Raw genomic sequence first — 25,445 nt, 5'->3', positions numbered from 1 at the left:
AAAAAGGCAAATTAATGATCAATTTTATTTCTAAATGGTACACTCCAAGCTGTAAAGGTAGCTTCATTTGACAACTCTTTTTTCTTGTGAAATCATATCTTATTGTAAAAAAAAAAAAAAAGAATATCCACACATTAAGATACCTAGAACCTTCTATACTTTGTCAGTGCACCCTACTCTGTTGAATGGGAACTGGAATCTGTCATTTGAGAAGGCATTTATGTTTAGCAGCAAGATTCAAGTGAAAGTCCCTGTTCCAGGTTCTGGAATATCAGGCTGTGGTCAGCATGGGTCTATCAAAGGCAGCAACTCTCCACAACGAGAATTCAGTTTCAGACACGCCAAGTCATCCGACCGTGTGGGCCCAATGTTCAGTATTGCAATCGGGAGCTTCTTCTCCCAGGCAGTGAGGATAAACCTGTAACCGGAGTATACCTGCACGGAGAAAAGACACGCATAAGAATGTCTAGGTTCTCTATATCTAGAAAAAGTTAAACCAAACAGGGTGTCTCTCCAGGACTCCCAATCCCGCACAAGGGTGGTTACCACTCTCGCCAAGTCAGATACCTGCAAGGATGATCCCACCACCAAGAGGGAGTCGGCTTCTTTTACACGCTTGTGCACAAAATCAACCTTGTCAGGGTTCACTGTGTCCCCGAAGAAAACGACATCTGGTTTCAGACGGCCTCCACATTGAACGCAGGTTGGGACCTGAAAGCTCTGGACTTGCTCCTCTGAGAGAAAGACGTCACCATCAGGAGCCAGGCCATGGGCCTCAGCACTCCAGGTGGGGTTCAGGACTTGGAAACGCTCTTGCAGCACCCCCCGGGGAGTCTGTTCCCCACAATCCAAGCACAGGACCCTGGAACCAAGGAAGACGCCGACTGAACAGTATGCCCTTGGGAGGCACAAAGCTGTCAGAGACGTTTCATCTCCAACCATTTTCAGCCCTTCCGTCGCTGCTTTCTTTCCCTAACACACAATCCCCACCCCATTTTAGCCATACTTTCTATTTTTTTTTTTTTTTTTTTTTTGGAGGCAGGGTCTGGCTGTTGCCCAGGCTGGAATGCAGTGGCACAATCTCAGCTCACTGCAGCCTCAACCTCCTGGGCTCAGGTTATCCTCCCACCTCATCCTCCTGAGTGGCAGGGACTGTACTACAAACACGTGCCACCTCGCCCAGCTAATTTTTGTAGTTTTGGTAGAGATGGTGTTTCACTGTGTCGCCCAGGCTGGTCTCAAACTCCTGGCCTCAAGGAATCCTCCCTCCTTGGCCTCCCAAAGTGCTGGGATTACAGGTGTGAGCCACTGCGCCCAGCCCATCAATTTCCTTCCTATACACTCCTTCCTAACCTTCTGCTATAGCTCACTTTTATCCTTAACATGACTGCAAATGCCTTGCCTGCTGATTTCCTTAATGCCCAAACCTGCGTTTTTTCCCTCTATACTTTCCCTTGCTCATCTGCTGCATTTGCCACTGTCTATTACCATTCCTTCTAAAATGCTTCTCCTTCTTGGTTTCCAGGACACAGTGTCTCCTGGTTCCCTTCTCACCTCTCTCTTTTTTTTTTTTTTTTTTTTTTGAGAGCGAGTTTCACTCTCATTGCCCAGGCTGGAGTGCAATGGCATGATCTTGGCTCACCGCAACCTCTGCCTCCTGGGCTGAAGCGATTCTCCTGCCTCAGCCTCCTGAGTAGCCGGGATTACAGGCAGGCTCTACCACACCCGACTAATTTTTTTTGTATTTTTGGTAGAGATGGGGTTTCTCCATGTTGGTAAGGCTGGTCTCAAACTCCCGACCTCAGGTGATCTGCCTGCCTTGGCCTCCCAAAGTGCTGGGATTACAGGTGTGAGCCACTGCACCCAGCCCCCCTTCTCACCTCTCCAGTCACCAGAGCTTGAGCCAGTGAGGGAGAGCACTTTGTGTCTGTTTTTATTTTTTTATTTTATTTTTTATTTTTTTGAGACGGAGTTTCGCTCTTGTTGCCCAGGCTGGAGTGCAATGGCGTGATCTTGGCTCACTGCAACCTCTGCCTCCCAGGTTCAAGCAATTCTCCTGCCTCAGCCTCCCGTGTAGCTGGGATTACAGGCATGCACCACCATGCCCGGCTAATTTTGTATTTTTAGTAGAGACGGGGTTTCTCCATGTTGAGGTTGGTCTCGAACTCTTGACCTCAGGTGATCTGCCCGCCTTGGCCTCCCAAAATGCTGGGATTACAGGCATGAGCCACCGCGTCCGGCTTATTTTTTTTTTTTTTTTTTTTTTTTTAAGAGACAGGGTCAGGCCGGGCGCGGTGGCTCACGCCTGTAATCCCAGCAATTTGGGAGGCCGAGGCGGGCGGATCACGAGGTCAGGAGATCGAGACCATCCTGGCTAACATGGTGAAACCCCATCTCTACTAAAAATACAAAAAATTAGCCGGCCGTGGTGGCAGGCGCCTGTAGTCCCAGCTACTCGGGAGGCTGAGGCAGGAGAATGGTGTGAACCCGGGAGGTGGAGCTTGCGGTGAGCCGAGATTGCGCCACTGCACTCCAGCCTGGGCGACGAGTGAGACTCCATCTCAAAAAAAAAAAGAGAGACAGGGTCTTGGCCAGGCGTGGTGGCTCTTACCTGGAGTGCAGTGGCATGATCATAGCTCACTGCAGCCTCTAACTCCTAGGCTCAAGCAATCCTCCTGCCTTAGTCTTCCAAAGTGCTGGGACTATAGGTGTGAGCCACCACACCCAGCCTCATTTTTCTCCTTTTAGTTCTAGTCAGCCATCAGATTATGTTGATTTTCTTCTCTTAAAAGAACCCCTGTGGCCAGGCATGGTGGCTCACACCTTGTAATCCCAGCACTTTGGGAGAGTAAAGCAAGAGAATCGCTTGAGCCCAGGAGTTCCAGACCAGTCTGGGTAGACAGCAAGACCCTGTCTCTACAAAAAAAATTTTCTTGGCTTTTCTTTTTGTTTTTTGAGACGGGGTCTTGCTCTGTCGCCCAGGCGGAGTGCAATGGCGCGAACTCGGCTCACTGCAACCTCCGCCTCCTGGGCTTAAGCGATTCTCCTGCCTCAGCCTCCCGAGCAGCTAGGATTACAGGCGCCTGCCACCACGCCCAGCTAATTTTTGTGATCTGCCCCCCTCGGCCTCCCAAAGTGCTGAGACTACAGACATGAGCCACCATGCCTAGCCAAAAAAAATTTTTTTAATTAGCTGGAGTTCTAATTACCCAGGAGTTCTAGGTTACAGGGAGTTATGATGGCACCATTGCACTCTAGCCTGGGTGTCAGAACCAGACCCCGTCTAAAAAAGAAAAAAAGGCCAGGCCGGGCGCGGTGACTCACACCTGTAATCCCAGCAATTTGGGAGGCCAAGATGGGTGGATCAGTTGAGGTCAGGAGTTTGAGACCCGCCTGGCCAACATGGTGATACCCCATCTCTACAAAAATACAAAAAAATTAGCTGGGTGTGGTGGCGCACACCTGTAATTCCAGCTACTCAGGAGGTTGAGACAGGAGAATTGCTTGAACCCAGGAGGTAGAGGTTACAGTGAGCCAAGATCATGCCATTGTACTCCAGCCTAGGTGACAGAGCAAGACTTCATCTCAAAAAAAAAAAGCCGGGCGCAGTGGCTCATGCCTGTAATCCCAGCACTTTGGGAGGCCAAGGCAGGTAGATCACCTGAGGTCGGGAGTTTGAGACCAGCCTGGCCAACACAGTGAAACCCAGTCTCTACCAAAAATACAAAAATTAGCCGGGCATGGTGGCGCATGCCCGCATGCCTGTAATCCCAGCTACTCAGGAGGCTGAGGCAGGAGAATCGGTTGAACCCGGGAGGTGGAGGTTGCAGTGAGCCAAGATCGCACCACTGCTCTCCAGCCTAGGCAACAGAGTGAGACTCTGTCTCAAAAAAAAAAAAAAAGAAAAGAAAAAAAGGCCCCTGTGAAATGTCAAGAAGTCCTGGATTGTTTTAAAATGCTTAAGAAGAGACAGAGGGAATGGATAAAGTAGACATGACAAAATCTTGATAAAACCTTGGAATCTGGGTGATGGTATATGAGAATTCATTATACTATTCTCTTTACTTTTGTGAATGTTTGAAATTTTCATTATTAAAAGAACAGATTTTCATCGTGAAAAAAATTGTGAGTTTTTTTTGAGACCGAGTTTCACTCTTGTCCCCCAGGCTGGAGGGCAATGGCGCAGTCTTGGCTCACCGCAACCTCCGCCTCCCAGGTTCAAGCGATTCTCCTGCCTCAGCCTCCCGAGTAGCTGGGATTACAGGCATGTGCCACCATGCCCGGCTAATTTTTTGTTGTTCTTGTACTTTTAGTAGTGACAGGGTTTCTCCATGTTGGTCAGGCTGGTCTTGACTCCCGACCTCAGGTTATCCGCCTGCTTCGGCATCCCAAAGTGCTGAGATTACAGGCATGAGCCACCACGCCCGGCGGAAAAAATTGTTTTAATGAATCCATAAGCATCATTAACTCAAATTCCCTGGATACCACCTTAGTCTAGGTCTTTCAGGCTGACCTCCCTGACCTGCTCTTTTTAATCCTCTTTAGCCTTCCTCAAATGCTATTTTTATCATGTTGCTTTCTTGCTCAGAAACCACTAATACACTCCTTTGGTGTCTCACAGCAGACCCAACTGCACTGCCTGATTTTCAAATGTAACCATGATTTGGGCCTATCTTTCCCAGACAATCTGGTTTCTGCAAGTCCCGGGTCCAAACCTCTACAGAGGCCAGGCCAGACTCCTCTGGGATCTACAACTTCCCTTCATTTGGAAAGCCCTGTTTCCCGCTCTTGCCTAGACAAACCTGAGCCAATCTCAAGCCCCCTGTACCCATAAAAGCTTTCTTGGGGCAGGCGCGGTGGCTCACGCCTGTAATCCCAGCGCTTTGGGAGGCCGAGGCAGGCGGATCACAAGGTCGGGAGTGAGTTCAAGACCAGCCTGGCCAACATGGTGAAACCCTACCTCTACTACAAATACAAAAAATTAGCTGGGGGTGGTGGCAGGCACCTGTAATCCCAACTACTTGGGAGGCTGAGGCAGGAGAATCACTTGAACCCAGGAGGCGGAGGTTGCAGTGAGCCGAGACCATGCCACTGCACTCCAGCCTGGGCAACAAGAACAAGACTCTGTTTCAAAAAAAAAAAAAAGCTTTCTTGGGCCAGGCATGGTGGCTCACACCTGTAATCCCAACACTTTGGAAGGTCGAGGCAGGAGGAGGGCTTGAGCTCAGGAGTTTGAGACCAGACTAGGCAACACAGCAAGATCCTGTCTCTATTTTTAAAATTTTTTTTTTTTAAAAAAAAGCTTTCTCAACTGATTATTCCAATCTTTACTAAATCTGTTTATTTGAACATGCACAGCATATAAATCAAGAACCACACAATTTAACAATCATGCGTTGTCATTTATCATTAATTATGTGCTTTTGTTTGTTTGTTTGCTTGGTTGTTTTTTGAGAAGGAGTTTCGTTCTTGTTGCCCAGGCTGGAGTGCAATGGTGCGATTTCGGCTCATTACAACCTCTGCCTCCCTGGTTCAAACGATTCTCCTGTCTCAGCCTCCTGAGTAGCTGGGATTATAGGCATGCACCACCATGCCTGGCTAATTTTGTATTTTTAGTAGAGACAGGGTTTCACCGTGTTGGTCAGGCTGGTCTTAAACTCCTGACCTCAGGTGATCCCCCCGCCTCGGCCTCCCAAAGTGCTCGGATTACAGGCGTGAGCCACCGTGCCCGGCCAATTATGTTATTTTTGTGTCTTCCCAAATATTACAAAGTTCTTGCATATAAAGTGGGCCATGTTTTATACTTTGGTTTTTGTTTGTTGTTTGAGACAATCTCCCTCTGTCGCCCAGGCTGGAGTGCAATGGCACGATCTTGGCTCACTGCAACCTCTGCCACCCATGTTCATGCAATTCTCCTGCCTCAGCCTCCCAAGTAGCTGGGACTACAGGTGCCCACCACCACGCCCGGCCAATCTTTTATTTTTAGTAGAGACTGGGTTTCGACATATTGGCCAGGCTGGTCTCAAACTCCTGAGCTCAAGTGATCCGCCCCCCTCAGCCTCTCAAAATGGTGGGATTACAGGTGTGAGCCACTGAGCCCAGCCTATACTTTGGTTTTGACCACTAAGAAGCACAGTAGTTAGTGTTATAATGTACTACATAGTGTAACGTATGTACACCATACATTCTAGGCACCCAGTAAATATTTCACCATTGGCAGACTGACTTCAGCCCTCAGAGGAGCCTCTCTAGGGCTTAAAGAAATAAGTCTCCAATTAGCTACAATTATTGCCAGACCCATAAGCATGATACCCTCCCATGTATCTGTTCCCTCATTATTGATTGAGTTCTGACTACTGCCCGGCTACGTTATGGTCTATGTATCTAGGCATCCTAGGCATTGGAAACCCAGCAGTTTATAGCACATGCTATTGGTGTTCAGCTCATATTTTCCTCAGAACATGCTAAAGGCCACGTTCGAACAGTTTCCTTTCTTTTTGTTTTTTTATTGAGATAGAGTCTCACTCTGTTGTCCAGGCTGGAGTGCAGTGGCACAATCTTGGCTCACTGCAACCTCTGCCTCCCAGGTTCAGGCGACTCTCGTGCCTCAGCTTCCCAAATAGCTGAGACTACAGGCGTGCGCCACTATGCCCAGGTAATTTTTTGTATTTTTAGTAGAGATGGGGTTTCACCATGTGGGCCAGGATGGTCTCGAACTCCTGACCTCAAGTGATCTGCCTGCCTCTGCCTCCCAAAGTGCTGGGATTACAAGCATGAGCCACTGCACCCGTCCCAGTTTCCTTTCTCTGTTTTTTTGTTTGGTTTTTTTTTTTTGACGGAGTTTTGTTCTTGTTGCCCAGGCTGCAGGCTGGAGTGCAATGGCACAATCTCGGCTCACCACAACCTCCACCTCTTGGGTTCAAGCTATTCTCCTGTCTAAGCCTCCCGAGTCGCTAGGATTACAGGCATGCACCACCACGCCCAGCTAATTTTGTATTTTTAGTAGAGACAGGGTTTCTCCATGTTGGTCAGGCTGGTCTCAAACTCCTGACCTCAGGTGATCCGCCCAACTCAGCCTCCCAAAGTGCTGGGATTACAGGCGCGAGCCACCGTGCCCAGCCAATTTCCTTTCTTAAAAAAATTTTTTGTAGAGACGGAGTCTGGCTGTGTTACCCAGGCAGGTCTTGATCTCCTGGCCTCAAGTAATCCTCCTGCCTCGGCCTCCTGAGCTGCTGGGATGACAGATATGAACCACAGCACCCTGGTACACACAATTTTCTTTCTTTTTTTTTTTTTTTTTTGAGACGGAGTCTCGCTCTGTCACCCAGGCTGGAGTGCAGTGGCGCGATCTCGGCTCACCGCAAGCTCTGCCTCCCAGGTTCACGCCATTCTCCTGCCTCAGCCTCCCGAGTAGTGGGACTACAGGCGCCCGCCACTGCGCCCAGCTAATTTTTTGTATTTTTAGTAGAGACGGGGTTTCACCATGTTAGCCAGGATGGTCTCGATCAACTGACCTCGTGATCCGCCTGCCTCAGCCTCCCAAAGTGCTGGGATTACAGGCATGAGCCGCCACGCCCGGCCTACACAATTTTCTTACAAGCAGTTTCCTGTGTCTCTCTTGCCTCGGATGTTCTCTGCCCATGGAAGCCTCCTTGGGAGGAGCAGAGTCAAAATGTTAGGGAATTAATTCCCCTAGAGTGATCCTGGACCCATGAGGGATGAGAGATGGTGAATAAATACCCTAGCTTCAAGGCCAAGCACAGTGGCTCACACTAGTCATCCCAGCACTTTGAGATGCCAAGGCAGGAGGATCACATGAGCCCAGGAGTTCGAGACCAGCCTGGGCAACATAGTAAGACTTCGTCTCTACAAAAAATAAAAATTAAATTAAAAATTAGCTGGGCATGGTGGCGTTTGCCTGTAGTCCCAGCTACTTAGGAGGCTGGGGTGAAAGGATCACTTGAGCCCAAGAGATTGAGGCTGAAGTGAGCTATAATCACACCACCACATCCCAGTCTGTGTGACAGAGTGAGAGCCTGTCATACACACACACACACACACACACACACACACGTGCACACACAAACACAAAAAAAAATAAAAGAAAAAAGAAAATCACCCTAGCTTGCTCAACTTTCTTTTTTTTTTTTTCTTTTTGAGACGGAGTTTTGCTCTGTTGCCCAGGCTGGGGTGTGGTGGCATGATCTCAGCTCATGATCTCAGCTCACTGCAACCTCTACCTCCCAGGTTCAAGCGATTCTCCTGCCTCAGCCTCCTGAGTAGCTGGAATTACAGGTGCGTGCCACCATGTCCAACAGATTTTTGTATTTTTAGTAGAGACGGGGTTTCACCATGTTGACCAGATTGGTCTTGAACTCCTGACCTCAGGTAATCTGCCTGCCTCAGCCTCCCAAAGTGCTGGGATTACAGGCGTGAGCCACCACACCCGGCCTCAACTTTCTTTTAAAAAAATGTATATATATTATATATTTTATATATATTATATATTTTATATATATTATATATTTTATATATATTATATATAATATATATTATATATATAATATATATTATATATATTATATATATTATATATTATATATATTATATATTATATATTATATATATTATATATATTATATATTTTATATATTTTATATATATTATATATTTTATATATTATATATATTTTATATTTTATATATATTATATATATTATATATTATATATATTTTATATATATTATATATATTATATATTATATATATTTTATATATATTATATATATTATATATTATATATATTTTATATATATTATATATATTATATATTATATATATTTTATATATATTATATTATATATATTATATATATTTTATATATATTATATTATATATATTATATATATTTTATATATATTATATTATATATATTATATATATTTTATATATATTATATTATATATATTATATATATTTTATATATATTATATTATATATATTATATATATTATATATTATATATATTATAAATTTTATATATATTATATATATACACAATATATATATAATTTACTTTACTTATATAGAGACAGAGTCTCACTGTGTTTGCCAGGTTGGTCCTGAACTGTTAGCCTCAAGCAATCTTCCTGCCTCAGCCTTCCAAAGTGCTAGGATTACAGGTATGAGCCATTGTGCACCATCCTCAACTTTTTTTTTTCTTTTTTTTGCACTGTTGCCCAGGCTGGAGTATAGTGGTGCAATCTCGGCTCACTGCAGCAACCTCTGCCTCCCAAGAGATTTTCCTGCCTCAGCCTCCCAAGTAGCTGGGATTACAGGCATGTGCCACCATGACCAGCTAATTTTTGTATTTTTAGTAGAAATGGGGTTTCACCATGTTGGCCAGGCTGGTCTCGAACTCCTGAGCTCACGTGATCTGCCCACCTCAGCCTCCCAAAATGCTGGGATTACAGGCGTGAGCCACTGCGCCCGGCCCCAGTCCTCAAGTTTCATTGAGACAATCCTCAGGCATGTCCTAGACAGTTGGAGGGTCCCTCACAGGACTGAACCCCAGTGCCCAAGGCAGTAACCCACTCATTAACACACACTTTCTTGGCTTTCCTCTCTTTCCTGTTTTACATCCTTGCTCCATCAATGAATTTACTGGAATCAACTGCAAAATAAACAACTTGCTCTGAAATCCTTTTCTCAAGGTCTAAGACTGTGGTGATCAAGACAGCCAAGGTCCCTACTCTCGCAAAACAACACACGGGTTTGCGTTCAAACCGTGTACAGCTCCTGCACCTGTCCATGCATCCATGGAGCTCTGTCAGGCGCCGACTCCCCGCCTTGGTGTGCAAAGCGTCCACATTTTGGGTCACCAACCAGTACAGCTTTCCGAGTTTCTCCCAGGTGCTCAAAGCCCAGTGTGCAGGGTTAGGCTGGTGGGAGGAGAATTGAGGCCAGCCTACGAAGTTTCTCGCCCAGTACCGCTGGCGGATTGGGGCACTCCGGACAAAATCGCCATGCTGGATGGGCCTGCGGTCAGTGCGGGCATAAAGCCCCACTTTTTCTGACCTGTAGTCTGGTATCCCCGATTCGGTGGAGATTCCTGCCCCGGTCATCACAAGGAGTCTCTTGGAAAGGGTGATGAAGCGCTGTAACTCTTTGACCTTCTCAGGGTCCAAAGGAGGACTTGCTGGCACAAATAACCCAATGGAGGCTTTCGAGCACGGCTGGCTGGGGTTTGCGATCCAACGGCCTTTTGCTGACCTGAAAGTCAACACAAAGCTCATCTTCATTCTAGAGAAAAAGAAGCCTCATGTGAGAAACTGGGGTTTTTTTTTTCTCATTTTTTGTTTGTTTTCGTTTTGTTTTGAGACAGAGTCTCCCTCTGTTGCCCAGGCTAGAGTACAGTGGCATGATCTTGGCTCACTGTAACCGCCGCCTCCCGGGTTCAAGTGATTCTCCTGCCTCAGCCTCCAGAATAGCTGGGACTACATGGCCACCATGCCCGGCTAATTATTGTATTTTTAGTAGAGGCAGGGTTTCACCATGTTGGCCAGGCTGGTCTCGAACTCCTGAGCTCTAGTGATCTGCCCGCCTCGGCCTCCCAACGTGCTGGAATTACAGGTGTGAGCCTCTGAGTCTGGCCCTAATAAGTCAGGTTTTGTTTGATTTTGTTCATGTAATTAAGCACACACACGCATTCCTTTTATTTTTTCATTTCCCCCTTATTTTAGTTTACCCTCCACTGCAAGCTCTGCTACTTGGACACATCAGAGAGACAAGACCCCTGCCCGTCAGCTTTTCTAGCTGTAACAATAGAGGGCCGGGTGCGGTGGCTCACGTCTGAAATCGCAGCACTTTGGGAGGCCGAGGCAGGCAGATCACTTGAGATCAAGAGTTCAAGACATGCCTGGCCAACATGGTGAAACCCCGACTCTACTAAAAATACAAAAAAAATTAGCCGGGCATGGTGGCACGTGCCCGTAATCCCAGCTACTAGGGAGGCTGAGGCAGGAGAATTGCTTGAACCCGGGAGGCGGAGGTTGCAGTGAGCCGAGATCGCGCCATTGCACTCCAGCCTGGGCGAAGAAGCAAGACTCCGTCTCAAAAAAAAAAAAAAAAAAAAACTTTGACATATTATTTGATATAATGCATAAATCCTCTAGTGACGTGCACCCCGTATGTAAACATTATTTTATGTTTGGCTTTCCAGATCTGAGATCAGGACCCCGCTTTCTCCTTGACATTCCACAGCAAAACGTGAACAGCTGAACAAACACACAGTCCGGTTTCCCGAGACCAAAGGGTCAGGGGAAACCCCCGCTGAAAACGTGCATCAGTGGAACAACTACTCTCTTCCAGGTCCCACCAAGGGCAAAGAGGAGAAATAGAATCCCTCACAAGAAATCCACAACTTCTAGAAATCCGCAGCACACACAGAACACACTTACCTCTCACAGCTCTACGGACACTTCACACCCCACAGTGGGACCGTCTGATTATATTTGCATTTTGGGACATGTAGTCCAGAAAGCTTAAATGATGCGAGAAAAACTACAAGTCCCACAATCCTCCGCGTCTCGCAATTGACAGCCCCAGATCATCCAGGAACGCCCCCTGTCGGCTCTTTCTGGTCAGAGGTCTTCTGTTAATATAAAAGCTTTTAATCATGGATTTTTTTCTTTGTTTTCAATTTCTGTGGGCACTTAGTAGGTGTATATATTTATAGTGTACATAAGATTTTTTTTCTTTTTTCTTTTTTTTTTAAGACGGAGTTTTTTTTGTGTGTGTTTTTTTTAAAAAACTCTAGTCGAGTGCAGTGGCACGATCTCGGCTCACTGCAACCTCCCTCTCCCAGGTTCAACCGATTCTCCTGCCTCAGCCTCCCGAGTAGCTGGGATTATTTTTGTATTTTTAGTAGAGACGGGGGTTTCGCCATGTTGGCCAGGCTCGTCTTGAACTCCTAACCTCAGGTGATCCGCACGCCTTGACCTCCCAAAGTGCTGGGATTATAGGCGTGAGCCACTGCGCCCGGCCATCTTTTCTCTTATTTTTTGTCTTTTTTTCTTTTCTCTGTGCCTATCTATGCTTTACCCACATGAGATGTTTTGATACAAACATGCAATGTGAAATGAGCACGTCATTAATCATGGATCTAAATTTGACTTTTTTTAAAGTTTTTGTATTTTTAGTAGAGACAGAGTTTCACCATGTTGGCCAGGCTGGTCTCGAACTCCCGACCTCAGGTGATTCGCCAACCTCGGCCCCCCAGAATGCTGGGATTACAGGCCTGAGCCACTGTTCCCGGCCTAGATTTGACTCATTCTAAACATCAGAGTTTGTGAGCCTTTTCATTCACAACGACAGTATGAAGTTATTTGCTATTGGTAAAATACCTTGAACTTGTGAAGAAATGTGTTTATACATATCTGAAAAAGTGATAGTTTGTTGTTGTTGTTGTTGTTTGTTTGTTTTTGAGATGGAGTCTCGCTCTGTTGCCCAGGCTGGAGTGCAATGGTGCCATTTCGGCTCACTGCAACCTCAGCCTCCCGGGTTCAAGCAATTCTCCTGCCTCAGCCTCCTGAGTAGCAGGGATTACAGGCGCGTGCTACTACGCCCGGCTAATTTTTTTATTTTTATTTTTTTATTTTTTTTATTTTTTTATTTTTTTAATTTTTTTATTTTTAGTAGAGACAAGGTTTCACCATGTTAGCCAGGATGGTCTTGATCTCCTGACCTCATGATCTGCCCACCCTAGCCTCCCAAAGTACTGGGATTACAGGCGTAAGCCACTGTGCCCAGCCAAAAGTGATGTTTTTACAGTTAATATGAAGCCAAATGTATTATACTTGGACTAATGTACTTAACCTGCTTGGCTTCTCCAATTTTATTTATCTTTATTAAGTTAAATAATTTTTTTATTATTATTTTTTTAATTTTTTTTATTAAGTTAATCAAACAAGGCCTGCGTCTCACTCCCAGGGATTCTGATCTACAAATTTCCTAATTGTTCCTAATGTGTAGACAACCAGAACTGCTGCTCTGCAGCATCACCTGAATCAATAAATTTATAAGTGTCTTTGGACATAAAGGTGGGTGGCCAGCAGGGACCTTGAAGACCACCTAAGGACTCCCTTCTCCCGTTTTAAGATGAATTGGGCTGAGTGCAGTGGTTCCCACCTGTAATACCAACACTTTGGGAGGCCAAGGCAGGAGGATCACTTGAGCCCAAAAGTTCAAGACCAGCTTGGGCAACATAGTGAGACCCACTCACTACAAAAAATAAACAAAATTAGCGGGCTGTGGTGGTGTGTGCCTGTAGTCCCAGCTACTCAGGAGGCTCAGGTGGGAGGATCACTTTGAGCCCAGGAGATCAAGGCTGCAGTGAGCCATAATTGTGCGACTGCACTTCAGCCTGGGTGACAAAGTGAGATCCCATCTCTTTAAAAAATAATAATAATAAATAAAGATGAACTGAAGTGCAGAGAAGTAATGTGGAAGCTTGAGAAAGAGTTTTTAGGTTTTTGGTTCTATCATTGTATCTTTGGAGGTAATATTGGCAAAATGACCATTTAGTAGTTTGCCCATTTCTGCTTTTTTTTTTTTCTTTTTTTTTGAGACAGGGTCTCGTTCTGTCACCCAGGCTGGAGTGCAGTTGTGACATCACAGCTCACCGCAGCTTCTACTTCCCAGGACCAAGGGATCCTCCAACCTCATCCTCTCGAGTAGCTGAGATCACAGGCATCCATCACCACGCCCAGCTAAATTTAGTTATTTTTTATTTTTGTCAAGACACGGTCTCACTATGTTGCTCAGGCTGGTCTCAAACTCCTGAACTCAAGGAAAGCTCTTGCTTTGGCCTCCCAAAGTGCTGGGATTACAGGTGTGAGCCACCATGCCGGGCCTGCTTATTTCGACTTGCCAGCATCGTTTCATGAAGCCCCTGACTCTGTGACAACATACAGCTCTCCAGAAAGATGCTTTGAAGGCAAAACAGAATAGAGCACACAGCCCTCCATGTCTCTTCCAAGTCACTATATTCATTAAAAGAGAAATGACTCCGGTCATTGCCTTTTCCTGCACAAAATAATGTCTGATGGGGTTAGTGATGATACCTCTGTAATCCATAACCAGATATACTCTTGCACCCAAACTTTGATATGATTGTGCTTTAATGTAACTTTGAAGCAAGTTTAATGTGATTTCGCAGGCACCGTACACTCACCACTTGTATATGAGTGGCTGAAATTCTGTGTTGGACCAGTCTGATGGAACTGCACCCACACTATAGCCCTCAGTCTGTAATCCTCAGTAAAACTTGTAAGTAAAACTAACTTTAATTTTTTTTTTTTTTTTTTTTGAGAGAGTCTAGCTCTGTTGCCCAGGCTGGAGTGCAGTGGCGCGATGTTCGCTCACTGAAGCCTCTGCCTTCCCGGCTGAAGTGATTCTGCTGCCTCGGCCTCCAGAGTAGATGGGATTACAGGCGCTCGCCACTGCGCCCGGCTAATTTTTGTATTTTTAGTAGAGATGGGGTTTCGTCATTTTGGCCAGGCTCGTTTTGAACTCGTGACCTCAGGTGACCCACCTGCCTCGGTCTCCTAAAATGCTAGGATTACAGGAGTGAGCCACTGCACCCCGCCACTTTTATTATTATTATTATTGTATTTATTTATTTATTTTTGAGACGGAGTCTCGCTCTGTCGCCCAGGCTGGAGTGCAGTGGAGCGATCTCAGCCCACTACAAGCTCCGCCTCCCGGGTTCATGCCGTTCTCCTGCCTCAGCCTCCCGACTACAGGCGCCCGCCACCACGCCCGGCTAATTTTTTGTATTTTTTTTTAGTAGAGACGGGGTTTCACCGTGTTAGCCAGGATGGTCTCTATCTCCTGACCTCGTGATCCGCCCGCCTCAGCCTCCCAAAGTACCGGGATTACAGGCGTGAGCCACCGCGCCCGGCTATTTATTTATTTATTTATTTTTTGAGACGGAGTATTGCTCTGTGCCCAGGCTGGAGTGCAGTGGCACGATCTCAGATCACTGCAACCTCCGCCTCCCGGGTTCAAGTGATTCTCCTGCCTCAGCCTCCCGAGTAGCTGGGATTACGGGTGCCCGCCACCATGCCCGGCTAATTTTTGTATTTTTAGTAGAGACGGGGTTTCACCATGCTTGTCAGCATGGTCTCGGACTCCTGACCTCGCGATCCGCCCTCCTCAGCCTCCCAAAGTGCTGGAATTACAGGCATGAGCCACTGCGCCCTGCCACTTTAATTATTTAAAAGCTTATTTTTTTATTTTGGGGACATGGTCTCACTCTTTCACCCAGGCGGGAGTGCAGTGGCACGATCACTGCGCACTACAGCCTCAACCTCTTGGACTCAAACCATCCTCCCACCTCAGCGTCCTGAGTAGCTGGGACTACAGGTGGGCCACCACGCCCAGCTAATTTTTGTATTTTTTTGTAGAGACGGGGTTTCACCATGTTGCCCAGGCTGGTCTCGAACTCCTGGGCTCTAGGCTTTCCAAAGTGTTGTGATTACGGGCGTGAGCTACTGAGCCTGGCCGATTCTTGTTTCCTTAGTACACAGGGAGTAGTAGCTCCAGCAACAGCGAAAGTCAGTAGCTGTAGGATCTACTAGGCGAGGAAACTCATATGACAGCCCCCCTCCTTTTTTTTTTTTTTTTTTTTTTTTTTGAGATGGAGTTTCACTCTGGTTGACCGGGCTGGAGTGCAATGGCGCCATCTTGGCTCACCGCAACCTCCGCCTCCCGGGTTCAAGCGATTCTCCTGCCTCAGCCTCCCCAGTAGCTGGGATTACAGGTGTGAGCCACCGCGCCCGGCCACCCGCTTTTTTTTTCAAGGCTGCAGTGAGCCATGATCCTGTGACTGCACTCCAGCCACTGACAGCCCTTTCTACATTAGTTAACCTGACCACATCTGCTGAAAGAAAGCACCAGAAGCTAGACTGAAATTTTCGTTGTCAAAAAAATTATAATCCCCCCCAAAATTTAAAAATTATAATCCAGCACATTTTCTGCACACATTTTCTGGGTATTTGATCATAACTTTAAAAAATGTGAGAACAGTGACATTCTCCTTCCCCATTCACCAATGTTACTATGAAAAAGTTCAAACCTAGGTTATTTTTTCAGTTCTCCAAGTGGAATGATCATCACTAATAGAGATTGGTTGGGAATTCTATTGTGCTTCTAGGCCCCCAAAAATCTCCTGCTCTGAGGAAAAGTTAGCTGAGTTTTCAATTTTTCTCATAGTGCTGGAAAATCATCCCTGGACGGTGAAGTCATCCAGGTCTTTTTTGTTTTGTTTTGTTTTTTCTTTCTTTCTTTTTTTTTTTTTTAATTTTTGTATGCTTTGTTTCTTTTTTTTTTTTTTTTGTCATCCAAGTCAGCTGGTGAAACACACAATTTCACTTGATAGCTACTGAGAGAGTGTAATGGGCCACCCATTCTAGAATTCTCAAGGGCTAGGAAGTTCCTTTGATACCCTCACGGGATTAGGATTAGGGCTTTAGTCTTTTTCTCTCTCTCTCTTTTTTTTTTTTTTTTTTGATTACAGGCGTGAGCCACCGCGCCCAGCCCCATTATTTATTTATTTTATTTTATGTATGTATGTATGTATGTATTTATTTATTTATTTTGAGACGGAGTCTCGCTCTATCGCCCAGGCTGGAGTGCAGTGGCGCAATCTAGGCTCACTGCAACCTCCGCCTACCGGGTTCAAGCGATTCTCCTATGTCAGCCTCCCAAGTAGCTGGGATTATAGGCGCCCGCCACCATGCCCAGCTAATTTTTGTATTTTTAGTAGAGACGAGGTTTCACCATCTTGGCCAGGCTGGTCTTGAACTCCTGACCTTGTGATCCACCGGCCTCGGCCTCCCAAAGTGCTGGGATTACAGGCGTGAGCCACCGTGCCTGGCCTAGTGTTTTTCTCACAACTCCACCCCACCCAGAATTAATGACTAAATCCTTGACTGGATGATCAAAGTAAAAGAATCTAAATTCACCACATTGCTAGTCTTTTCTTTTTTTCCTGCTGATTTTCCCTACCCTAGCTGGTGTAGGGAAAATCAGTATCCAGGCTGTGAATTAAATAAGAAATCAGCTGCAGTGGCTCACGCCTGTAATCCCACCCCTTGGGGAGGCCGAGGCGGGCGGATCACTTGAGCCCAGGAGTTGGAGACCAGCATGGGCAACATGGTGAAACCCTGTATCTACAAAAAATACAGAAAAATTAGCTGGGCATGGTGGTGTGTGCCTGTAGTCCCAGCTACCTGGGAGGCTGAGGTGGGAAGATCGCTTGAACCCAGGAGATTTAGGCTGCACTGAGCCGTGATTTCACCCCTGTGCTCCAACCTAAGCGACTGAGAACATGTCTCAAAAAAAACAAAAAACAAAACAAAACAAAACAAAACAAAAAAACAAGATAGAAATAATCACATAACACATCAGCATCAAACAGGCCTTTTAAAATGTCGTTTTTGACCATCCTGGCTAACACGGTGAAACCCCATCTCTACTAAAAATAGAAAAAATTAGCCGGCCATGGTGGCGGGTGCCTGTAGTCCCAGCTACTCGGGAGGCTGAGGCAGGAGAATGGCTTGAACCCGGGAGGCGGAGCTTGCAGTGAGCCGAGATTGCGCCACTGCACTCCAGCCTGGGCGACAGAGCGAGACTCCGTCTCAAAAAAAAAAAAAAATGTCATTTTTGTATATGGATGATGAGTACATGAATGTTCACTGAGGAATTCTTTGAACTTTTCGTGTTTACAATTTTTTATAATAAAATGTTGGGGGAAATGTTACTTTCTTTTTTTTTTTTTTTTTTTTTTTTTTCAGACGGAGTCTCGCTCTGTCACCCAGGCTGGATTACAGTGGCATGATCTCAGCTCATGGCAACCTCTACCTCCCAGGTTCAAGCGATCCTCCTGCCTCAGCCCCCCTAGTAGCTGGGATTACAGGGAGGCGCCACCATGCCCGGTTAATTTTTGTATTTTGTATTTTTGTAATTTTGTATTTTCGTATTTTGTATTTACAGGGATGTCGCCATGTTGCCAGGCTGATCTTGAACTCCTGACCTCAGGTGATACACCTGCCTTGGCCTCCCAAAGTGTTGGGATTACACGCTCGAGCCACCACACCTAGACCAGATGCAGGTTTCTAATAGCTTTCTACATCCTGAAGGAAAACAGGCAGTGAGGGTGAAAGTTGCTTCAAATTTTAGATACTGTGAACATTCTGTGGAAATAAATCCTTATTATTTGAGCCTCTTTTTGAATTAAGGTGTCCAAAGAAAATCCTTTTGAATTAACATATGATCCAGCAGTTTTACTTCTAAGTATGTACACCAAAGAATAGAAAACAGGGGCCAGGCGCGGTGGCTCACACCTGTAATCCCAGCACTTTGGGAGGCGGAGGCAGGCAGATCACTTGAGGTCAGGAGTTCAAGACCAGCCTGACCAACATGGAGAAACCCTGTCTCTACTAAAAAAAAAAAAAAAAAATTATATATATATTTATACATATATATATATATAAAATTAGCCAGGCATGGTGGCGCATACCTGTAATCCCAGCTACTTGGGAGGCTGAGGCAGGAGAATCACTTGAACCCAGGAGGCAGAGGTTGCGGTGAGCTGAGATCACGCCTTTGCAGTCCAGACTGGGCGACAAGAGCGAAACTCAGTCTCAAAAAAAAAAGGAAAACAGAAACTTAAGCTGATATTTGCACACCAATAGCAGCATTATTCCCATAGACAAAAGGTGGAAACCAGCAATGTCCATCTAAAAATAAATGGATAGGCCGGGCGCCGTTTTGGGAGGCTGAGGCAGGAGGATCACTTGAGGTCAGGAGCTTGAGACCAGCCTGGCCAACATGGTGAAACCCTGTCTCTACTAAAAATACAAAAATTAGCCAGGATTGGTGGCACGCACCTGTAATCCCAGTTAGTTACTCGGGAGGCTGAGACAGGAGAACTGCTGGAACCCCAGAGGCGGAGGTTGCATGGGCTGAGATTGAGTCACTGTACTCCAGCTTGGGCAACAGAGCGAGACTCCCCCTCAAAAAAAAAAAAAAAAAAAAAAAAAAAAAGGATAAACAGTTGATCCGGGCGGCAGCTCATGCCTATAGTCCCAGCACTTTGGGAGGCCAAGATGGGAGGATCGCTTGAGCCCAGGAGTTCGAGACCAGCCTGGGCAACATGGTGAGATCCTGTCTTTACGAAAAATACAAAAAGTATCCAGCTGAAGTGGGAGGAGGATCACTTGAGGCCTGGAAGCAGAGGTTGAAGTGAGCTGAGATCGCGCCACTGCATTCCAGCCTGGGCGACAGAGCCAAAAGCTGTCTCAAAAAAGAATGAATGGGACCGGGCGCGGTGGCTCACGGCTGTAATCCCAGCACTTTGGGAAACCAAGGCGGGTGGATCACCTGAGGCCAGGAGTTCAAGACCAGCCTGACCAACATGGTGAAACTCCGTCTCTACTAAAAATAATCCCAGCTCCTCGGGAGGCTGAGGCAGGAGAATCGCTTGAACCCGGGAGGTGGAGGTTGATCTCGCCATTGCGCTCCAGCCTGGGCAACAAAAGCAAAACTTCGTCTCAAAAAAATAATAATAATAAACAAGAATAAATGGGCTGGGTGAAGTGGCTCACACCTGTAATTCCAGCACTTTGGGAGGCCGAGGCGGGCAGATCACATGAGGTCAGGAGTTTGAGACCAGCCTGGCCAACATGGTGAAATCCTGTCTCTACTAAAAATACAAAGAGTGGTGGCATGCATCTGTAATCCCAGCTACTTGAGAGGCGGAGGCAGGAGAATCGCTTGAATCCGGGAGGCAGAGGTTGCAATGAGCCGAGATCATGCCACTGCACTCCAGCCTGGGCAACAAAAGCAAAAACTCCATCTCAAAAAAAAAAAAAAAAAAAAAAGGATAACCATCTCATACAGTGAAATATTATTCAGCCATAAAATTAATGAATTCCTGATATATACTACAACATGAATGAACCTTAAAAACATTATTCTGAATGAAATAAGACTGACCCCAAGGACAAATATTGTATGATTCCATTTATATATATAAAGTACTCACAAAGTCATAGAGATAGAAAGTAGAAAAGAGGTTGCCACGGGGGCTGGAGGAGAAGGGAACAGGGAGTAAGGGTTTAATAGGTACAGAGTCTCAGTTTCCACCCTTGGGCATGAAAGATAAAGTTCTGGAGGTAAGTAGTGATGATGGTTACACAACAATGTGAACATATTCTATGCCAGTGAATTTACGCTTAAGGTTAAAATGGTAAATTTTATGTATACTTTGGCACAATTTAAAAAAAAGTTTGAAAAAGAAAAAAGACAAAACAATAATCGTCTTTGGAGAAGTCAGTTACACTGAATCTGGAGCCAAGTGAACAGAACCCTGATTTAGATCCCTTTTCTCTCAAAAGCCCTTTGCAGTCTCTGAATTAAGTCTATTAGCATGTTCCTCCCATAGTGCTTTGCTTCATATCAACAAAAACCTAGCTAAGTGAAATCAGCAACGATATGCAGAAGCCACCTACTAGCTCACAAACATCTTTCTAGGATTGTGTAATTTTCAAGCAACCAATAAGTGAAGATTTTTCCAGAGGCCCTAAACTCACCTTTCCGAAATAGGAAGCTGGCTTATCGGGAGTGATGAGCAGGGGGCGTAGTAAGTTAGCTTTGCGCAGTGGCAGTATCGTAGCCAATGAGGTCTATCCGAGGCGCGATTATTGCTAATTGAAAACTTTTCCCAATACCCCGCCATGACGACTTGCAATATAGTCGGCGCTGGCAATTTTTGACAGTCTCTGCGGAGACTGAATTTTCTTCCAGTTAAAAAAACAGGTATTTATTTGGTTTTTTATGTGTGTCTGTTTGGTTTTGGGAAATCCGAAAGTAGTTGTTCGCTAATTCCCCAAATGAGAGATGGAGAAGTATTTCACCAGCTGACACTCCAAAGCAGGTGCGAGTTTGTTACCTGTTTAGCGATTTGCGTTTGTGAAGCTTGGAGTTGCTGATTTCGTGATGTCTAATTTTAAGGTAAATGCAGGGCGGTGTTGACTTCTCTTGCCAGCTGGCTGTCGTGTTTTCTTTCTCTCGCACTGTTTTCTTTTTGAGACGAAGTTTGTCGCTCAGGCTGGAGTGCACTGGCGTGATCTCGGCTCGCTGCAAACTCTGCCGAACCCCTGTTTGGCGATTTGCGTTTGTGAAAGTTGGAGTTGCTGTTTTTGTGATCTCTACTTTTAAGGTAAATGCAGGGCGGTGTTGACTTTTCTTGCCAGCTGGCTGTCCTGTTTTCTTTCTCCCGCACTGTTGTTTTCTTATTGAGACGAAGTCTGTGGCTCAGGCTGGAGTGCACTGGCGCGATCTCGGCTCGCTGCAAACTGCCGCCCGGGTTCAAGCGATTCTCGTGCCTCAGCTTCCCGACTAGCTGGGATTACAGGCGCCTGCCCACCGCAACCCGCTGATTTTTTTGTATTTTTAGTAGAGACCCCGTTTCACCATCTTGTCCAGGCTGGTCTTGAACTCCTGACCTCGTGATCCACCCGCCTCGGCCTCCCAGAGTGCTGGGATTACAGGCGTGAGCCACCGCGCCCAGCCGTGTTCCCCATTCAGATTTTGTCACAGTGACGTCCTAAAATTATTCCAACTCCCCCACCCTGCTGTTTCCGCACCCTCGAGCACAGCTAGTCGTCCGTCTGCGCCCTCCAGGCTCACTTTCCCACTGCTCACTCTCGCTCAAAATTCGAGTCTCAACCGAGTCATCTCTGTGACGTCACGTTGATTTGCATAAGATTCCCCAGCGTCCCAAGCGAATGTTCTTATGGTTTTCAAAACGTGAATGTTTGACACGGGATGTTCCAACAACAAGAAACCTCCCATGCAGATGGGTCTTAAATACGGCTGGTGGAGTGGGAACACGTCATATACACGGACACACTGGCAGGCACTCACCCTCAATGTAATGGTAGTCATCATCCGGGGGGGAGCGGGGCGCGAACATAGATTCTTCAGCTTTGCGCAGTGGCAGTATCGTAGCCAATGAGGTTTATCCGAGGCGCGATTATTGCTAATTGAAAACTTTTCCCAATACCCCGCCATGACGACTTGAAATATAGTCGGCATTGGCAATTTTTGACAGTCTCTACGGAGACTGAATTGAGAGTGCAAGAAAAGGTTGTAGGTATTTACCTTATTGTAAGTTGTGTCTTACGTTTCTGTAAGTTATGAGCTTGTTTGCATGATAGTTTTTTTGTTGTTCGGGAGTATTCAATGATTGAATGGCCGGGGTTTTGTGGGAATACTGTGAGTTGTTTTCCAAGGTGTATGACACGCTATGTTGGGGACTGGGTTCTAACTAAGACAGCTACCGTTAATCTTTTTCATCCAAATGCAGCCAGCGAGTGAGCTACTCCATTTCCTTTGTCACTGAAGGTCACAGATTCCCTTAAAGGGAAGGGGAACTCTAAAACTAACACATTAATACATCCAAAGTTTTCCTTTTTTTTTTTTTTTTTTTTTGAGACGGGGTTTTCGCTGTTGCCCAGGCTGGAGTACAGTGGCGCGATCTTGGCTCACTGCAACCTCCACATTCCGGGTTCAAGCGATTCTCTGTCTCAGCCTCCGGAGTAGCTGGGATTACGGGAGCCCAACACCACGCCGGGCTCATTTTTGTATTTTTAGTGGAGACGGGGTTTCGCCTTCTTGGCCAGGCTGGTTTCAAACTCCTGACCTCAGGTGATCCGCCTGCCTCGGCCTCCCGAAGTGCTGGGATTACAAGTGTGAACCACCGCGTTTTCTTCCTTTTAAAGCAAACAAGAGGGAAAAAGGCACAGAAGATTGCTCAGGTCCTACTGTGGAGTCCTCGGCAGAGCTGGGGCTGATCAGGTTCTCTTGCCCCTAGTGTGGTACTTGTTCCCACTACACCAGCCTCTTCCACTCTTATCTTTTTACGAAGACCTGGGCTGTCCATGGACAGAGGTCCTCAGGAGTCACAACCCTGGGCATGGCGGATCCAGCTGGACCTGCTTAGGACACCGCCCATAAAAGACTCCTCCAGCCTGTAGCAAAAAGAGGTGGCAAAAAGGGTGGCAACAATACCTACAAGGTCAAAGACGGTGCTGGGAAAAACAGCTCCAGTGGCAAATTAAACTCAGTCCCCAGTTCAAGGACCTCACAGACTGGAGACGTGGAGGTGAAGGTAGCAGTGAGCTGAAATTGCTCCACTGCACTCCAGCCTGGGTGACAGTGAGACTCTGTCTCAAAAAAAAAAAAAAAAAGAAGAAGCCGGGAGCGTTGGCCCACGCCTGTCATCCCAGCACTTTGGGAGGCCAGAGCGGGCAGATCACGAGGTCAGGAGTTCAAGACCAGCCTGGCCAACACGGTGAAACCCTATCTCTACTAAAAATACAAAAAAAAAAAAAAAATTAGCCAGCCATGGTAGTGGGCGCCTGTAATCCCAGCTACTCGGGAGGCTGAGGCAGGGGAGTCGCTTGAACCCGGGAGGCGGAGATTGCAGTGAGCCAAGACCGCGCCATTACCCTCCAGCCTGGGCGACAGAGTGACACTCCGTCTCAAAAAGAAAAAAAAAAAAAGTTATCCAAAACTTAGAAATAACGTGAAAAGAGTACATGTCCTTTCAAAATCAAACTACAACAATTTCTTATATTTTGGCATGCATAAAAATAACCTTGAGAATTTGTTAAGACACAGATCGAATCCCCATTCCTAGAGATTCCAATTCAGGAGGTCTGGGATGGAGACTAAGATTCTGCATTTCTAAAAGTTCGCAGATGCTGGTCCAGGGTCCACAGCTTGAACAGCAGGGGAAGAAATGTAGCATTGTATAATTAGCATCATCACACGCTAGAAGAAAACTCAACTTACTGTTTATTGCAGATTTTTTATTAGAGATGGGTTCTTGGCTGGGCATGGTGGCTCACGCCTGTAATCCCAGCACTTTGGGAGGCCAAGGCAGGAGGATCTCTTGAGTCCAAGAGTTCAAGACCAGCTTGGGCAACATCATGAGACGCTTGTCTCTACCAAAAAATATGAGAATGTTTTTGTTGTTGTTCTTTTTGTTTTTGTTTTTTGGAGAGAGCAGGGTTTCACTCTGTCACCCCAGCTGGAATGCAGTCATGCAATATCAGCTCACTGCAATCTCCACTTCCCAGGCTCAAGTGATCCTCTCACCTCAGCCTCATGAGTAGATGGAACTATAGGCACGTGCCACCACACTCGGCTAATTTTATTTTATTTTTTGTAGGGGCGGAAGTTTTGCATATTGCTCAAGCTAGTCTCAAACTCCTGGGCTCAAGCCACCCACCTGCCTTGGCCTCCCAACGTGCTGAGATTACAGGCATGAGCCATCGTGCCTGGAAAAATTAAAAAATTAGTGTTTGCCTGTAATCCTAGCTACTCAGGAGGCTGAGGCAGGAGGGTTGCTTGAGCCTAGGAGGTCGAGGCTGCAGTGAACCGTGATATCGCCACTGCACTCCAGCCCAGGTGACAGAGTGAGACCCTATCTCAAAATCCCCCACAAGGAAAATCCAAACAAAAAAATTGAGGTAAAATTTACATAACATAAAATTAACCATATTAAAGTGGATCCTTTTTTTGTTATTATTCTGCAAGGCAAGGAGGGGAGAGAGGGCTCCATGTGATTTTTACGTATCATTGTTTTCTGTTTCAAATCTAAATTCTTTTTTCTGAATACAAAAATTACTGCATGTTTGTATATAAAATTCAAATATACACATGAAACAGTGACAAAGGCTCCCACAATAATCTCACCTTGACTCCAAGGAGATAGTCACAGGTACGTGAGATTATTCCTCCAAAATGTTCTACTTATAGGTCAACATAATTATTAACAAAAATTGGATTATACTTGGCCAGGCGCAGTGGCTCACACCTGTAATCCCATCACTTTGGGAGGCCGAGGCAGGTGGATCACAAGGTCAGGAGATCGAGACCATCCTGGCTAACATGGTGAAACCCTGTCTCTACTAAAAATACAAAAAAAATTAGCCAGGCGTGGTGGCGGGCGCCTGTAGTCCCAGCTACTTGGGAGGACGAAGGAGGAGAATGGCGTGAACCTGGGTGGCGGAGCTTGCAGTGAGCCAAGATCGTGCCACTGCACTCCAGCCTGGGCGACAGAGCGAGACTCCATCTCAAAAAAAAAAAAAAAAAAATTGGATTATACTCTACATATAGTTCTATTACTTCCTTTTTCTTTCTGCTATACAATACATTGTGGACACATTTTCCATGCCAGCACCTAATTCCCCTTTTCCCATATGGATGTGACCTACCAAGGTTAACCAATCCCCCATTATTGGACACGTGAGTTTTTCCAGTTTTTCCCATAAGCAATGCTATAATGAATACGCTTGATGCTACGTCATC

At 46.0% G+C, this 25,445-nt stretch overlaps 1 protein-coding gene and 2 non-coding genes across 7 annotated transcripts; 2 read left to right on the top strand and 1 right to left on the bottom strand.

Annotated features, from left to right (window-relative positions):
• On the bottom strand, positions 1 to 21,792 carry SIRT4 (sirtuin 4). Of its 5 annotated transcripts, none has more exons than XM_055358177.2 (4): positions 20,657 to 21,792; positions 9,804 to 10,301; positions 568 to 862; positions 1 to 435 (listed from the first exon to the last, which is right to left on the bottom strand). In XM_055358177.2, the coding sequence occupies exons 1-4, from the start codon at positions 20,800 to 20,802 to the stop codon at positions 283 to 285; spliced, it is 1,092 nt and encodes a 363-aa protein (XP_055214152.1). In that variant the 5' UTR covers positions 20,803 to 21,792; the 3' UTR covers positions 1 to 282. The 5 variants fall into 5 exon arrangements, with proteins under 5 accessions (XP_055214152.1, XP_055214154.1, XP_055214153.1 ...); XM_055358179.1 differs by having other exon boundaries at positions 10,077 to 10,301; positions 20,657 to 21,786; XM_055358178.1 differs by having other exon boundaries at positions 9,804 to 10,271; positions 20,657 to 21,786.
• Positions 20,714 to 20,854, top strand: LOC115930387 (U4 spliceosomal RNA). The gene has a single exon (XR_004067013.2). It is a non-coding gene; the product is annotated as a U4 spliceosomal RNA (small nuclear RNA).
• A 258-nt stretch (positions 21,793 to 22,050) lies between the features above and the next one.
• On the top strand, positions 22,051 to 22,191 carry LOC115930386 (U4 spliceosomal RNA). The gene has a single exon (XR_004067012.1). It is a non-coding gene; the product is annotated as a U4 spliceosomal RNA (small nuclear RNA).
• The last annotated feature ends 3,254 nt before the right edge of the window (positions 22,192 to 25,445 follow it).

Source organism: Gorilla gorilla, chromosome 10 (genome assembly GCF_029281585.2).
Source record: "Gorilla gorilla gorilla isolate KB3781 chromosome 10, NHGRI_mGorGor1-v2.1_pri, whole genome shotgun sequence".
In the NCBI taxonomy this organism is placed as follows: Eukaryota; Metazoa; Chordata; class Mammalia; order Primates; family Hominidae; genus Gorilla; species Gorilla gorilla.
This window is presented reverse-complemented; position numbering and strand designations above follow the sequence as displayed.

Coding starts and splice junctions, on each gene's coding strand:
- SIRT4 (XM_055358177.2), bottom strand. CDS start 20,802: ATGGCGGGGTATTGGGAAAAGTTTTCAATTAGCAATAATCGCGCCTCG. Junction 10,302..20,656: donor CAGCTTCCTATTTCGGAAAG/GTGAGTTTAGGG, acceptor CTTTTTCTCTAG/AATGAAGATGAGCTTTGTGT. Junction 863..9,803: donor CTCCATGGATGCATGGACAG/GTGCAGGAGCTG, acceptor CCTTGGTTCCAG/GGTCCTGTGCTTGGATTGTG.